Below are 14,189 nucleotides of genomic sequence, written 5' to 3' on the forward strand. Positions count from 1 at the left end.
GCTGTCCTGAAACTTGCTCTGTAGACCAGTTTGTCCTCAAGCTCACAATCATCCACCTGCCTCTGCCTCCTGAGTGCTGGGATTAAAGGCGTGCACCACCACTGCCCAGCAGATTTGTTTTTTTTTTTATGAGTGAGTGTTTTGCTTGCATTTATGTATGTGTACCATGTGCTTGCCTGGAACTAGTAGAGATTGAAGAGGTCATTGGACCCCCTGGAAATAGAGTTGTGGGGGGGGTTGTGTGTACGTCACCACGTGGGTGCTGGGAACCGAGCCCAGGTCCTCTCCAAAAGCCACCTCTCCAGCTCTGCTTCAGCTTCCCCTGCCTGGGCATTACATTCTGCAAAGTCGGAGGCATTACTCACCTAGTAGTCAGGGCGAGGCATGCTTCGCTGGTTTGCATAAGGATTTTGGGTCTGACTGGGGACCCCTGTCCTGACTTTGGGGAAGATGCTGTTGCCAGCTCCGAAGTTGCTGAAGTCGGAGTTGCGGAAGCCAGAGTTGTTGAAGCCGGAATTGCTGAAGCCAGAATTGCTGAAGCCAGTTTGCTGCATTCGTACGTTCTGAAGGTCTTCCTCAATCAACTTCTGTTCCTCCACATTTCTCCTTTTGTTCTTTGAACTATAATCAGTAAAATGAATTAGGATTTAGGATGGCAACAAAGTTTCTTGAAGCATTTTTTTTTCTGATACAGTCCTGGAACTCACTATGTAGACCAGGCTGACCTTGAATTCACAGAGATCTGCCTGCCTGTGCCTCCCAAGTGTTGGGACGAAAGGGTGTGACACCATGCCCAGGCCCACATTGGCATTAGGTGTGCTTTTCAGTTGGTTATGAAACTAATAGAAGTGAAAGAGAAACCACAACTTATGTCTGGCACCAGTAGAATAAATGTCTACAGAAACATCCAGTGAGTGAGATGCGCTCAGCATACCATGGTTTTAGAAAAGGAAAATGGAGCCTGAGAAGATGGCTCTGCTTTCAAAGTACTTGGCACAGAAGTGTGGGGACCTGAGTTGGAATCCCTAGAGTCCATACAGATGTCAGGTGGGCATGCATGGAGGCCGGCCTGTCTCTCTAGCACTTGGAAAGAGGGACTCGGGATAGAGATCTCTGGAATAAGTTAGCTAGCCAGAGTAACCATTTCTGTGAGTCCTAGTGCAACTGAGAGATCCTGCCTCTCAGCTAGCGGAGGGAGCCCAAGGCAGAGGAAGCCTCCTGACAGCAACCCTGGGTCTACAAGTTCACCCACATGCATAGTACCTACACTAGTAGATATGTGTTTACACAAAGAGAACAAACTGCACACACGTGTACAATGAGGAGAAAAGGAAAGAAGGTTTGGCAGGATGATAGGGCTGGTTGGGGCACTTCGGAGGCCTCTAGTATGGGAATTGTAAGCCAAGTGTAAGCGTTTGTGCCCCCAGAGCCACCATCCTACCTCACCCAGATTATACACCTGCTTGTCTTCCTGTCCACGGGCCACAATCCCACTCCCCAGATCAAGAGAATAGGGACAGCTGTATCTATGACACAGGCCACCTGTGCTTCAGTCACATTGGGGATGGCATTCACCAGGTGCCTCAGATAGCTAGCTCAGTTTACCCTGGGAACCCTGCTTTTGACAGTCTCTCCTCCAGAGTAGCAAAGGCTCCCCTTCCCTAAGGACTGATCACAGAGGCAAAGATTTCATGCTGTATTCCCAAGAACCCTGACTCTAGATGAGCTAAGAGCCTGGCTCTGCAGTGGGATGGAGAAATCTTGATACAAAATTGTCACAAGGCCAACCAATTCTATAGTAACTCTGGTCCCTGAAGGGTCAGGGCAGTCAACCAGCTTCCTTAAGAAAAGAGGACATAGGCTTACTCCAAAACCAAGAATGTTCTGCCTCTCTTCCTAGAAGTGAAAAAGCTAGATATTGTGGCAATGCCCCTGTGGCTTATTCTAGTTTTGTTCTGGGAAGGGATAACACCAAAGTGGAAGAAACAGCAACAATAGAATAAGAACTCAGGCAGCGGTGGCGCACACCTTTAATCCCAGCACTTGGGAGGCAGAGGCGGGCAGATCTCTGTGAGTTTGAGGCCAGCCTGGTCTACAGAGTGAGTTCTAGGACATAGGACAGACAGGGCTATACAGAGAAACCCTGTCTAAAAAAAATGAAACAAAACTGGGTATCTGTCTATCCTCTACAGCTATAGCGGGAAAGGGCCAGAATGTGTTACCAGAACATAAGATCTGAGCTAAATGTTAGGGGAGAAAGCAGCTGCCTTTCACAATGTGGAACCCACTGGGCACATGTCGATGGGAAGAGGGTGGCAGCATCCTTTTCCCAGCTACTGAAAAGAGATGCAGCATTGCTAAATATTGCTGAATGACTAAAAAGACTACTTTCCTTCCCTTATGAGATTGAAGGCACCAAGCTGAGAAAGAGCCACAAAGAGATGACTGTACCACTTTAAACCCAGGATTTCTGCAGAGGTTGCTTTGGAACCCTGTTGAGGTTGCTTTTGTGCCATTTAGCAGAGTACCAGACAGTGGGTTGGTTTGGGGAAAGTTAAATTTGACAACATCAATGGAATTAAATAAATGTTTGTTTGTTTTGAGACTGTTTCATAGAGCCCAGGCTATGTAGTTGAGGATGGCCCTAAACTCTTAATCCTCTTGACTCCACTTTCCAAGTACTGAGTATACAGGCGTGTATGGCTATGCATAACTTAAGGTAAATGGTGCTAAGGAAAAATTGTTTTTCTGTTGTTTGAAACAGGGTTTCTCTATATAGCCCTAGCTGGTCTCAAACTCAGAGATCTGTTTGCCTCTGTCTCCAAGTGCTGGAATTAAAGGGGCGCATCACCACACCTGGCCCTCGTGAAGAGTGATTAATGCCATAGAAAACTGATTGTTGGGTCTGATTAGTATGAAGCAAAAATAAAACTGAACAAAAATTTAAATTATAAAGGATATAGAACTATATATATATAGTATCACTTTAAAAAGGTAAAATTGAGGAAGGGCTAGAGTGATGTTCAATGGATAAGAACGCATACTGTTGGGTCCCAACACCAGGCTGGGTGCCTCACAACTGTCTATCACTCTAGCTCTAGGGGATCCAATACTCTTTTCTGGATTCCTCAAGCACCTGTACTCACACGCACTTATAAAAGCATCCATAAATAAATGTGTACATAAACTACTTATACATACTTATATAAAATAACAAACAAATCCTTTAAAAAGAAAGAAAATAATTTAAATAAGAAAAAAATTATTGTGGGAGAGAGGTCTCCCTTGTTTGTTTTCTCTTCCTCACCCACGAGAACGTTTTGGAAAGCAGCTTCTCTAGCAGCATCTAGACACACACACACACACACACACACACACGTACCTCACTGAGACGATAAATGCAATCAGCAGGATGAGAATGAGGGCTCCCGCGACGGTGCCCACAATGGTGAGGATCAGCTGGAATGCTGAAAGGGGAAAGACAAGAGTGGCATCCTGGTTAGTTTTAACTGTCAACTTGGCACAACCTACACTGGGAAGAGTGTCTTAATGAGGCATTATCTAAATGGGGTTAGCCTATGTGGTATGCCTGGGGCAGAGGGGTCTTGACTGATACAGGAAGACACAGTCCACTGTGGGAAGCATCATTCCCTAGGCGGGTGTTCCTGAACAGTGAGAGAACAAAGCTATCTGGGAGCAAGAGAGCAACAAACAAGGATCCACGTGCTCATTCTCCTTTTGCTCTTGGCTGTAGACTGCAATGCTTTGAGTTCCTGCCTTGGTTTCCCAAAATAATAGACTGTAATTCATGTTTCCAGTGTCTCAATATGAGCTCCATCAGGTTCCTGTCTCCCAGCCCTACAGGGAGGCACACAGGGCAGGTGCTCATCTCTGCTGCCACCCTCTCCTTGTCTTCATGCCCTAACCATGCCCTAGCCATTGGTCTGCAGCACACAACCATTACATGCAGCCTTGCCAGCTATAAAATCCCAAATACAAGAGGCTGATGGTAGCCAGGTCTTCCAGGGCTTTGTGGGGTGGAGGACCTCACTGCGGTCTACACTCCTTCTCCATCTCTCCTGCCATTGCCTGTCCTCCATCAGGGTTAAACATGTCATTAGTAGAAAACGCAGGTAATGAAGGAGGAGACTGTTAATGCCTACACTCTTCTACCTCAGACTCGTGCTATAGACCTTTTGGTATGTAACTCAGGATGAGTTCTCCTGCCTCGGCATCCCTAGTACTGAGAATACAAACATTCAACACTCTTCCTGGCTGCTATGGACTCTTGGAATATGACCATAAGAATAGCCTGTGAATATAACACTCATACCAGTTCCAAACACTTAACCTGACGAACATTGGGAAACTCATTCATGGCAGGTGGTGGTGGCACACTCCTTTAATCCCAGCACACACCTTTAATCCCAGCACTCGGGAGGCAGAGGCAGGAGGATCTCTGTGAGTTTGAGGTCAGTCTAGGTCTACATAGCCAGTTCCAGGTCAGCAAGGATTACACAGTAAAACACTGATTCCAAAACATACTGTTGGGTCCCAACACCAGGCTGGGTGCCTCACAATAAACAGATGAATGAATAATAAGATTTAATAAGACCAACCTGAGTACTTAAATGCCTGCGCTCTAAATGCTCATCAATACCCACCATTTTTGGAAGCACCGTCTATAATACAGAAATTGAGTATGATGACTAAGGATATAATGACCCTTCTCCGGTCTGGAGGGGGTTCAGAGGCACCAGCTCACCCCTGGGTCTGAGTTCTGTTGTTTCCAATGGCAGAACTGTTGCTGCCCATCATCTAAGGGTGAGTATGGGAGGCAGGACCCAGGAGACAAACTCCAAGCTGAGTTTCTCTCTCAGTGAATGACAGAAGACTCTGGTGGAGCGGGGAGGACTGTGGATGTAGTCCACATGTGTTTCTTGGATGTTTAGTAACTTAGGGTGTCTATACTTACGGTCTTTGCAGTCCTGGCCACTATAGCCAAAGGGACACCTGGAACACAGTCACAACAGGAAGCTACATTAAAACCCTTGTGGAGAGTATGCTGGAGTTCCCACCCCAATTTCCATTTCTCCCTCCCCGTCTGCCTTTCATTCTGTCCTCCTTGCTCTTTCTGTTATCTTCTGCATGTTATCACTTTTCCAAGAGAATATTCCACGTGGTTCTAGTATGGTGATGTGTGCTCAATCCAATATGGTTTCATTTGCCACAGACTGAACATAGGATCCTCTGAACTCTAGGAAGGCTTGGCAATTCAGGCAAAATTGAACCCAAGAGGCATGGAGTAGCATGGCCTCTCAAGGGGCAACTGGTGAGCAAGAGCCTGTCACTCACGTTCATCTTGGTTTCCTCATCTCACAGTGGGCACCTAACACGTTTCTCACAACTATATGATAGGTCCTTCCTACGGTGGTTCCTAGAGATGCAGCATGCTCCCGCTAAACCTGCCAACCCATGCCAGATCGCCAGCTCCTGATGCTAAACCTTCATGTGTGCTGCAAGTTCTAGCCTCGCTATGCTGTAACGAGACAAAGATGGAGTGATTTCTTACGCTTCACACTTGTCATCGGTGGACTTCTGGTAGCCCGGCATGCACGCACACTCCAGTGCTCCGCTATCCCTCCTTAGGCATTGCTTCCTGTCTGCTGCACTGCAGGATCCAGGACACTCTCGAGCTTTAAAACAGAGTGATTTCTGGGTCATTTTCAGAAAGAATCTCTTCTTAAAATTTTTTTCTCAAGGATGGAGAGATGGTTCAGCAGTTAAGAGCATTGGCTGCTCTTCCAGAGGACTTGGGTTCAATTCTCAGCACCCACATGGTAGTTTACAACTATCTGTAACTCCAGTTCCAGGGGCTCCAACACCCTCACTCAGACATACATGCAGGTAAAACACCAATGCACATAAATAAAAATTATTTTTTTAAAAATTGTGTGTGCGTGTGCGTGTGTGTGTGTGTGTGTATGATAGAGGACACATTCCACAGCACATGTGTGAAGTCACAGGACAAGTTAATGGGCAGAGTCGGTTCTCTCCCTCCATCTTTACCCAAGTTTGGGGAATAAACTCAGGCTTGCTTAGCAAGTGCCTTTGCTGGTTGAAGCTATCTCACCAGCCCAGAGATGGTCTCTTCAACCCCATGAAAACATGTGACAGCATACAATTTGTGCATTGGTTTTTCTAAGTAAATGTGTCTCTTGTGACGTTGATCATGGGCCCTTTTGGCAGCTTTTAACCCAGGTTCTTGTCTAAAGTCAAAATGCATACAGGAACTCAAGCAGTAATATTTGCCTTCTGAAAATACGATGGTGGCGCACGCCTTTAATCCCAGCACTTGGGAGGCAGAGGCAGGCGGAGCTCTGTGAGTTCGAGGCCAGCCTGGTCTACAGAGTGAGTTCCAAGACAGCTTCAAAGCTACACAGACAAACCCTGTCTTGAAAAACCAAAAAAGAAAAAGGAAAGAAAGAAAGAAGGAAGGAAGGAAAGAAGGAGGGAGGGAAGGAAGGAAGAAAGGAAGGGAGGAAGAGCAGGGAAAGTGAGAGTCAGACACTTAATACATTTGATCTTAGCCAAAAGGCCCAGAAGCGACGCAAGTGAGAGCATGAAGGCTGCTTGGGAGCAGATGGGACACTTACCAGTAGTACAAAAGGGAACCAGTGGGCTCGGCCTTGCCATCCCAGATTTGCACGTGCATTGTAAAGGATCCTGGCAGTTGTCTCTTGCATTTCGTTCACAACCATAATAGTCACACAGATTTTGTTCTGTGAGAGGCAAAAATAGTTTGAAAACACATTGAGCACGCCCATATAATCCTCGAAAGCTCTTCACTGCATTGCTCTCACTCCCTATTCAAGATCATTTGATGTTTGATGGGTCCAAGTTCCCTCCACCTGTGGTGCTAATAATTCTTGTTCACATGATTGCTGTGGGAATAGAGTAAGCTAACGTAAATGACAGTGCCCACAATGGGAACCTCCATAAGCCTGCATTCTTTGGTTCATCTGTAGACACAGTGACATCTAGAATTAGGTTAAAGACACTAAGGATTTTTTTGTTTGTTTGGCTGGCTGGCTTGGTTTTAGTTTTTAAAGACAGAGTTTCTCTGTGCAGTCCTGGCTATCCTAGAACTCTATCTGTAGAGTAGGCTGACCTTGAACTCAGAGATCCACCCATCTTTTCCTCCTGAGTGCTGGAACTAAAAGTGACTAAAAATATGTGCCACTACACCTGAATTTTGGCACTAAGTTTTAAAATTTTTTAATCTTGTAGTGTGTGAGTATGTGCATATGTGTGTGCATGTGTGTGAATGTGTCTGTGTTATGCCATATGTAGTTCCCACAGAGGCCAAAAGAAGGTATCAGACTCTCTGGAGCTGTAATTAAAGGTATTTGTTAGGCCCCTGACAAGGTTGCTGGGATACAAGCTCCAGTTCAGTCTTCACGGTTAAACAGCAAGTGTTACTAACCACTGACCGTCTCTCCAGGCCCTGACTATTATCCCCTAAGCCAGACAATCCTCTGGAGACTCTGAGCAGGAGCATGCCTTGAGAGAACAGCTTTCCGAGAATGCTGGTCTGACTGTGGATTGCGAGCGCTGGGGTGAGAGGTGAGAGTGGAGAGGGGCACAGGATAGGAGGGGCTAGAGAAGTGGTGTTGCTCCTCTCTAATAAAGAGCCTGAGCTGCAGCAAATCCTGCAGCTTGAGAACAGCTCTGCCCTAGTTCGGGCTACTATTGCTGTGATGAAGCACCATGACCACCGAGCAGGATGACAGGGAAGGGGTTATCCGGCTTCCACATCACAGCTCATCATCAAAGGAAGTCAGACAGGAACTCTAACAGGGCAGGAACCTGGAGACAGGAGCTGATGCAGAGGCCATGGAGGGGTGCTGCTTTCTAGCTTGTTCCTTATGGCTTGCTCACCCTGATTTCTTCTTTCTTTTTTTAAATTTATTTATTTATTATGTATACAACATTCTGCCTTGATGTATGCCCACACGCCAGAGGAGGGCGCCAGATCTCAGTACAGATCATGGTTGGGAGCCACCATGTGGTTGCTGGGAATTGAACTCAGGACCTCCGGAAGAGCAGCCAGTACTTTTAACCTCTGAGCCATCTCTCCAGCCCCCTCACCCTGATTTCTTATAGAATCCAGGACCACTAGCCCAGGGGTGGCACCGTCCATAATAGGCTAGGTCCTCCCCTATCAAACACCAATTAAGAAAATGCCCTACAGGCTTGCTTACAGCCCAATCTAATGGGGGCATTTTCTTAACTATGGCACCTTCCTCTCTGATGATTCTAGCTTGTGTCAAGTTGACATAAAATTAGCCAGTAGAACCTCCAATAGAAAGCCTAGAGAAAAAGAAGGCCCAGAAGAGAATATATTTTTGTGACTAGACCTGAAGAGCAGGAAAATTGAGGCACTGGTTTCCATCTGGGGCAGTCTGCTCAGGCTATCTCTAGACATCAGCTGTGGTTCTCAGTTAATCTCTTTAAGTGCACATTACTGGTTTCAGAGTGAAAGGAGATGTGCAGAGAAGTGGTACAAAAAGCACTTTTCAGGGGCTGGAGAGATGGCTCAGTGGTTAAGAGTGCTGGCTATTCTTCTAGAGGTCCTGAGTTCAAGTCCCAGCAACCACATGGTGGCTCACAACCATCTGTAATGAGATCTGCTGCAGATGTACATGCAGGCAGAACACTGTATATATAATAAATAAATTTTTTTTATAAAAAGCACTTTTCAAAGCTGGCACTGACTAGTTTCAGTTGTACCAGGGTTATAGTCATAGCGATAACTTGGGAGTATAAAAACAAGAAAACTGCAGTTGGGGGATCCCTTAGATTATCCTGAGAAATGCCTTAGTTGTTCTTAGCTGAAGATCACCTGTGCTCAGTGTCCATGTTGATGGGACTCTCAGACTCTTTATGTGTGTGCTAAGTCCTATCTAGCACCAAACAGCACAAGGCCCAGGGCCCAGAGGCTATGGTGATGCTAGACAAAATTCTGAGCCCAAGAAGAAACAGATCAGTGGATAGCTGTGGGAGACCCCTTAGGAGAGCTTTGTCACAAAGCACTTACGTTCCAGGTCCCAAAATGATGATAAAAATATTTGGCCAGGGGATGGTGGTGCAAACCTTTAAGCACTTGGGAGGCAGAGGCAGGCAAATCTCTGTGAGTTCAAGGCCAGCCTGGTCTACAGAGTGAGTTCTAGGACAGGCTCCAAAGCTACAGAGAAACCCTGTCTCGAAAAACAAAACAACATCCCAACAAAAGAGAAAGGGTATTGGAAAACTAAGCAAACATGCTTATTTATTTATTTATTTATTTATTTATTTTTTGGTTTTTCGAGACAGGGTTTCTCTGCAGCTTTTTTAGAGCCTGTCCTGGAACTAGCTCTTGTAGACCAGGCTGGTCTCGAACTCACAGAGATCCGCCTGCCTCTGCCTCCCGAGTGCTGGGATTAAAGGCGTGCACCACCACCGCCCGGCTACATGCTTATTTATTTAACAGAAATTAGGGGTTGGGGAGACGGCTCCCTCAGTAAAATGTGTGCTGTGCAAGCCTGAGGACCTGAGTTCAATCCTGAGCACCCACAGAAAAAAGCCAGGCATGTGGTGCCCACTGGTAATTCTAGCTCTGGAGAAGTGGGGATAGGAGGTCCTTTGGCTCCCTGGCCAGCCAGCCTAACCTAATCAGGGAGTTCAAAGATAAGCGAGACAGACTTTAAAAAGGTAGACTTCTTTCTGGGAGTAGCTTGGTGCTGGAACACCTGACTAGCATCCCTGAGGTCCTAGGTTTAATCCCCAGCCTTAGGGGGAAGGCAGAGTCAGTGGATGGCTCCTGAGGAACAACACTGGGTTGATTTCCAGATGCTTCCCTTCCCACGTGTGCATGTGCGCACATACACACAGAGAGAGGGGGGGGGGAGATTAGCTTTACAAGCTAGGTCAGAGAGATTTCAGTCACTAAAAATTAAAAATGTGATACTGGCTGAAGGGATTCAGCAGTGAAGGGCACTTGATGCTCTTCCAAGGACTTGGTTTAGTTCTCAGCATCCACATTAGGCAGCTGTTACTCCAGCTCCAAGGGATCAGACACCTTTGACCTCTTTGGGCACCTGCACTCATGTGTATGTATATATCTACACACAGACATATAGGTATAATTAAAAATAACTAAATAACTAACTAAATAAAATATTTTTAAAAGGGAAATTTGGAGCTGGGGGGACGCCTTTAATCCCAGCACTAGGGAGGCAGAGGCAGGAGGATCTCTGAGTTCAAGGTCAGTCTGGTCTACAGATTGTTCCAGGATAGCCAGGACTACACAGGGAAACCCTGTCTCAAAAAAGAAAAAAAAAAAGAAAGAAAAAGAAAGAGAAATTTGGAGACAGCAATCCATCTCTTGCTTTTCCCTCTTCTCACACATAATTGGAAAGATGAATAGCAAATGAGATCTTTAGGTAGACTTTAAGTAAAATTATTAGTACTTACCAGTATAGAACTCCATGTTGCTGTTATCTTTCTTAACTTCTTCTTGAATTGCTTTAGTTATAGCATTTTCATCTAGATTTGTACTTTCATTAAACATATTTACTACTGATACATAGACGGTCGTCTCACTAGCAGCACGCATTGCGGATCTTGTTGACTGAGAAGAGGAGGTACTAAAAATGAAATAAATATGTCTATGATGGATCAAACCAAGGAGTCAACACATAGTAGGTGACCCTCCCTGATGTCCAACTCTTTTGAGCTTTTGTCCTGACCCACTGTCCTAGCTCCACAACTGTAGACCACAGATGGAGGCCTGGGTGGTACAGTGTCAAATTTTCAGCCTGGTGGCTTCTATTCGACAAGTACTCAGAGAAGCTACAATGTAAACAACAGTCTATTGAAAGACACTTGGAGTTCTCAAAGCCAGGGATAGATGGGGTATGATTTGTAACCAAAAGATCCAACCAAACTAGTTCATATAATGCCTGGTCCATCTGAACAAGATGCCTGGCAACCACCAACAGCCTTCTTTCTCCAGGCCACACCCTGATCACCTTGGCCTGAGTCCATATGGTATTAGAGGCATCACTGAGGCACACAGCTCCTTCTGTGCTCTGGCTAGGCACCTCTTCCGTGTGTGTGTGTGTGTGTGTGTGTGTGTGTGTGTGTAAGCAAATGGAAGCCAGAGACTGACATCAGTTGCTCTCCATCTTAATATTATTATGTTTAGTTGTTTGGTCAACAAGTGTATTGTGTTTATGAGAAAAAAATCATAACAGAAAACTACTTTAGCTCTTAGCAGACTATTCCCAGGCTCTCAGGAAGCTTGTCTTGTTTTGACCTACCCATTTTTTTCCTGGGCAAGGGACATTTGGGTCATTGCATATCTTTTTTCCAGAGGGAAAGGGTCACTACATTTTCTTTACAATAAGTTTTATTTTATTTTTTGTGCATGAGTGTTTTGCCTGCATACATGTCTATGCACTGCATGCATGACTGGTGCCCACAGAGGCCAGAAGAGGGCGCTAGATATCCTGGAACTGGAGTGAGCCACCATGTGAGTGCTGAGAATTAAACCTGGGTCTTTTGGAGGAGCAGCCAGTGCTTTTAACCACTGACCCCATCTCTCTAGCCCACACTTCTTTTTAACTTCTCTCCTGGACCCTTTCTCATAGACTGGATTCTCTCACATAGCAGCATGAGCTTTCTTATTCACATCCTCCTTCATGTCTGGAGTTACATTGTTCTTTACATACTGAGAGAACTTATTTATTTTTTAAATTTCATTTATTTGTGTGTGTATTTATGAGTGCTATACCACACATATGGAGTTCAGAGAACAACTTTCTAGAATTTTTGGGATCCAACACAGGTCATCAAGGTTGGTGGCAAGTGCCTCCACTCACTGAGCCATCTTGCTGGCCCAAGAACCGTTTCTTACATCTTCATCTTCTTTCCTCATATAACCTGATACATCCTGTCCTGTGATGTGCTTCACTGGACCATGACCAGGGAGTAACCTGGAGCTACTAGGATGGATAAGCCTCTACCCATACCTCCTTTCTGGGCCCCAAACTTTATTACAGTTGCCATTCTGGCAAGAAGCATCCAACAGCCGGCCAGTGAAGGCCTTGGCTGACCACCAGAGCTTTTCATGATATGCCCCTCTCCAACTACCTCCACCTGTCTTTGTAGACTTTGGCCATGCCAAACCTGAAGAGAAGCCTGTGGGCCAGCAGCAGACAAGACCTGAGCCTATAGCTTTCACACAGTATCCTGGTGGATCATGAGCACAGGTTCATACCCCTTCCATCCATCATAAACAATGTGAAAGATGATATCACTGTCAGCTACATGGGCTTTCTCCTGTATGTGGGTGTGTTCTACTTGTTTTTGTCCTGGACCACCAAACATTTCTGAGCATAGTAGCCAGTTTTACCCTCTCGTTGTCTCCTAAATTCTCTTGTCTCTTAAAGTACCCTTATTCTTGGTGACTTTAGCAAACCCATCCTGTAACACCATGGCTCTATATAGACCTGGAGCTCCTTCAGTGAAGGGGTAGGGACAGTCCACCCTAGGACACAGCCTCACTGAACCTGGAGCTCACCAACTTGGCTAGGCTGGTTGGCCAACAAACTCCAGGGAGCCGTCTGTCTCCACTCCCCAAGCACTGGGGAGCCTCACAAACATGGGCCACTGAGTAAGGCTTTTACATGGATGCTGGGGATCCAAACTTAGCTCCTTCTGCTTGTGGGCAAACTCTTTTCCAACAGAGCTATCTCCCCACTCCCATGGCTATCTCTTCTTAACACAAGATGGCTCGTGACATGGGAGCTCGAGAGAAGAGCAGAAGTGAAGCAAAGACAGGTGCCTCCAAAGCAGCTCACTGGGCCAGAGCAAACTTACCTCACTTTAATAATTATAGTCTGTCCAAAACCAGAATCAGCCTTATTAAGTGCATTTCCAAACTGTGGAGGAGAATAGATATAAAAACAAGGTGAAAAAAAATTTAAATTATATTCTAGGCTTAAACATTGCTTTCCTTCTTTTCTCTCTCCTTCTCTCCCTTCCTTCTTCTTTCCCTCCCCTTTTTCTCCCTCCCTCCTGCCCACTCTCTCTCCTTCCTTCTCTTTTCCCCTCCCTCTCTTCCTTCCTTCCTTAAACAGGGTTTCATGTAGTCAAGGATGACCTTAAATTCCTGATCCTCCTCCTGTCTCCACCTCTGAAATGCTGGGATTACAGGCTTGTACCACCACACCCAGATGGCACACTGCTGAAGATCTAACCTAGGAGCAAGTATTCTACTGACTAAGCTACACACATGTTAGGAAACTACTCTACTCGAGCCCTTCTCATTGTACATTTATATATTTATGTATCTGTTTATCTTGTGGTTCTAGGAATTGAACCCAGGGCCCTATATATGCTAGGCAAGTGTTATACCACTGAGCCATCTGCCATAGGATCCATATTAAAGATGGATGCAGGAGCTGGAGAGATGGCTCAGTGGTTAAGAGTACTTGAGCACTCTTCCAGAGGTCCTGAGTTCAATTCCCAACAACTACAAGTTAGCTCACAACCATTATAATAAGATTTGGTGCCCTCTTCTGGTGTGAATGAAGACAGAACACTCATATACACAAATACATGAATAAATTAATCTTTTTTTTCTGGTGTCCCCTTTTTAAAAATTTTTTAGAATAAATTAATCTTAAAAAATAAAAGATAAGTACAGTGGCACACATCTGTAATCCCAGAATTCTTTCTTTCCTTCTTTCCTTCTTCTTTCTTTCCTTTCCTTTCCTTTCCTTTCCTTTCCTTTCCTTTCCTTTCCTTTCCTTTCCTTTCCTTTCCTTTCCTTTCCCTGTTTTTTGAGACAGGGTTTCTTTGTGTAACAACCCTGGCTGTCCTGTCCTGCAACTTGCTCTGTAGACCAGGAAGGCCTTGAACTCACAGAGATGGGCCAGCTTCTGTCTCCCTAGTGCTGGCCCTAAGGGCATGAGCCACATCATCAGTGTGCCTGAAACAAGAGGCCATGCCTCAGCAAGGTGGAAGGAGAGCCAACTCCTGAATATTGTCCTCTGATACAGACACTGTGACATACTTACAACCGTGCATGCACACATACAAAAAACAAAATATTTTAAAAAGAGCAAGAGCATAAAAATCCT

General features: G+C 45.5%; 1 protein-coding gene across 1 annotated transcript; it reads right to left on the bottom strand.

Annotated features, from left to right (window-relative positions):
- Positions 1-365: 365 nt before the first annotated feature.
- Muc13 (mucin 13, cell surface associated) lies at positions 366-10,657 on the bottom strand. Its single transcript, XM_042055821.1, has 5 exons — positions 10,516-10,657; positions 5,573-5,696; positions 4,976-5,013; positions 3,383-3,467; positions 366-621 (listed from the first exon to the last, which is right to left on the bottom strand). Exons 1-5 carry the CDS (start codon positions 10,655-10,657, stop codon positions 366-368), a joined length of 645 nt encoding a protein of 214 aa, XP_041911755.1.
- Between the last annotated feature and the right edge of the window lie 3,532 nt (positions 10,658-14,189).

Source organism: Arvicola amphibius, chromosome 10, assembly GCF_903992535.2.
Source record: "Arvicola amphibius chromosome 10, mArvAmp1.2, whole genome shotgun sequence".
Classification (NCBI taxonomy): Eukaryota; Metazoa; Chordata; class Mammalia; order Rodentia; family Cricetidae; genus Arvicola; species Arvicola amphibius.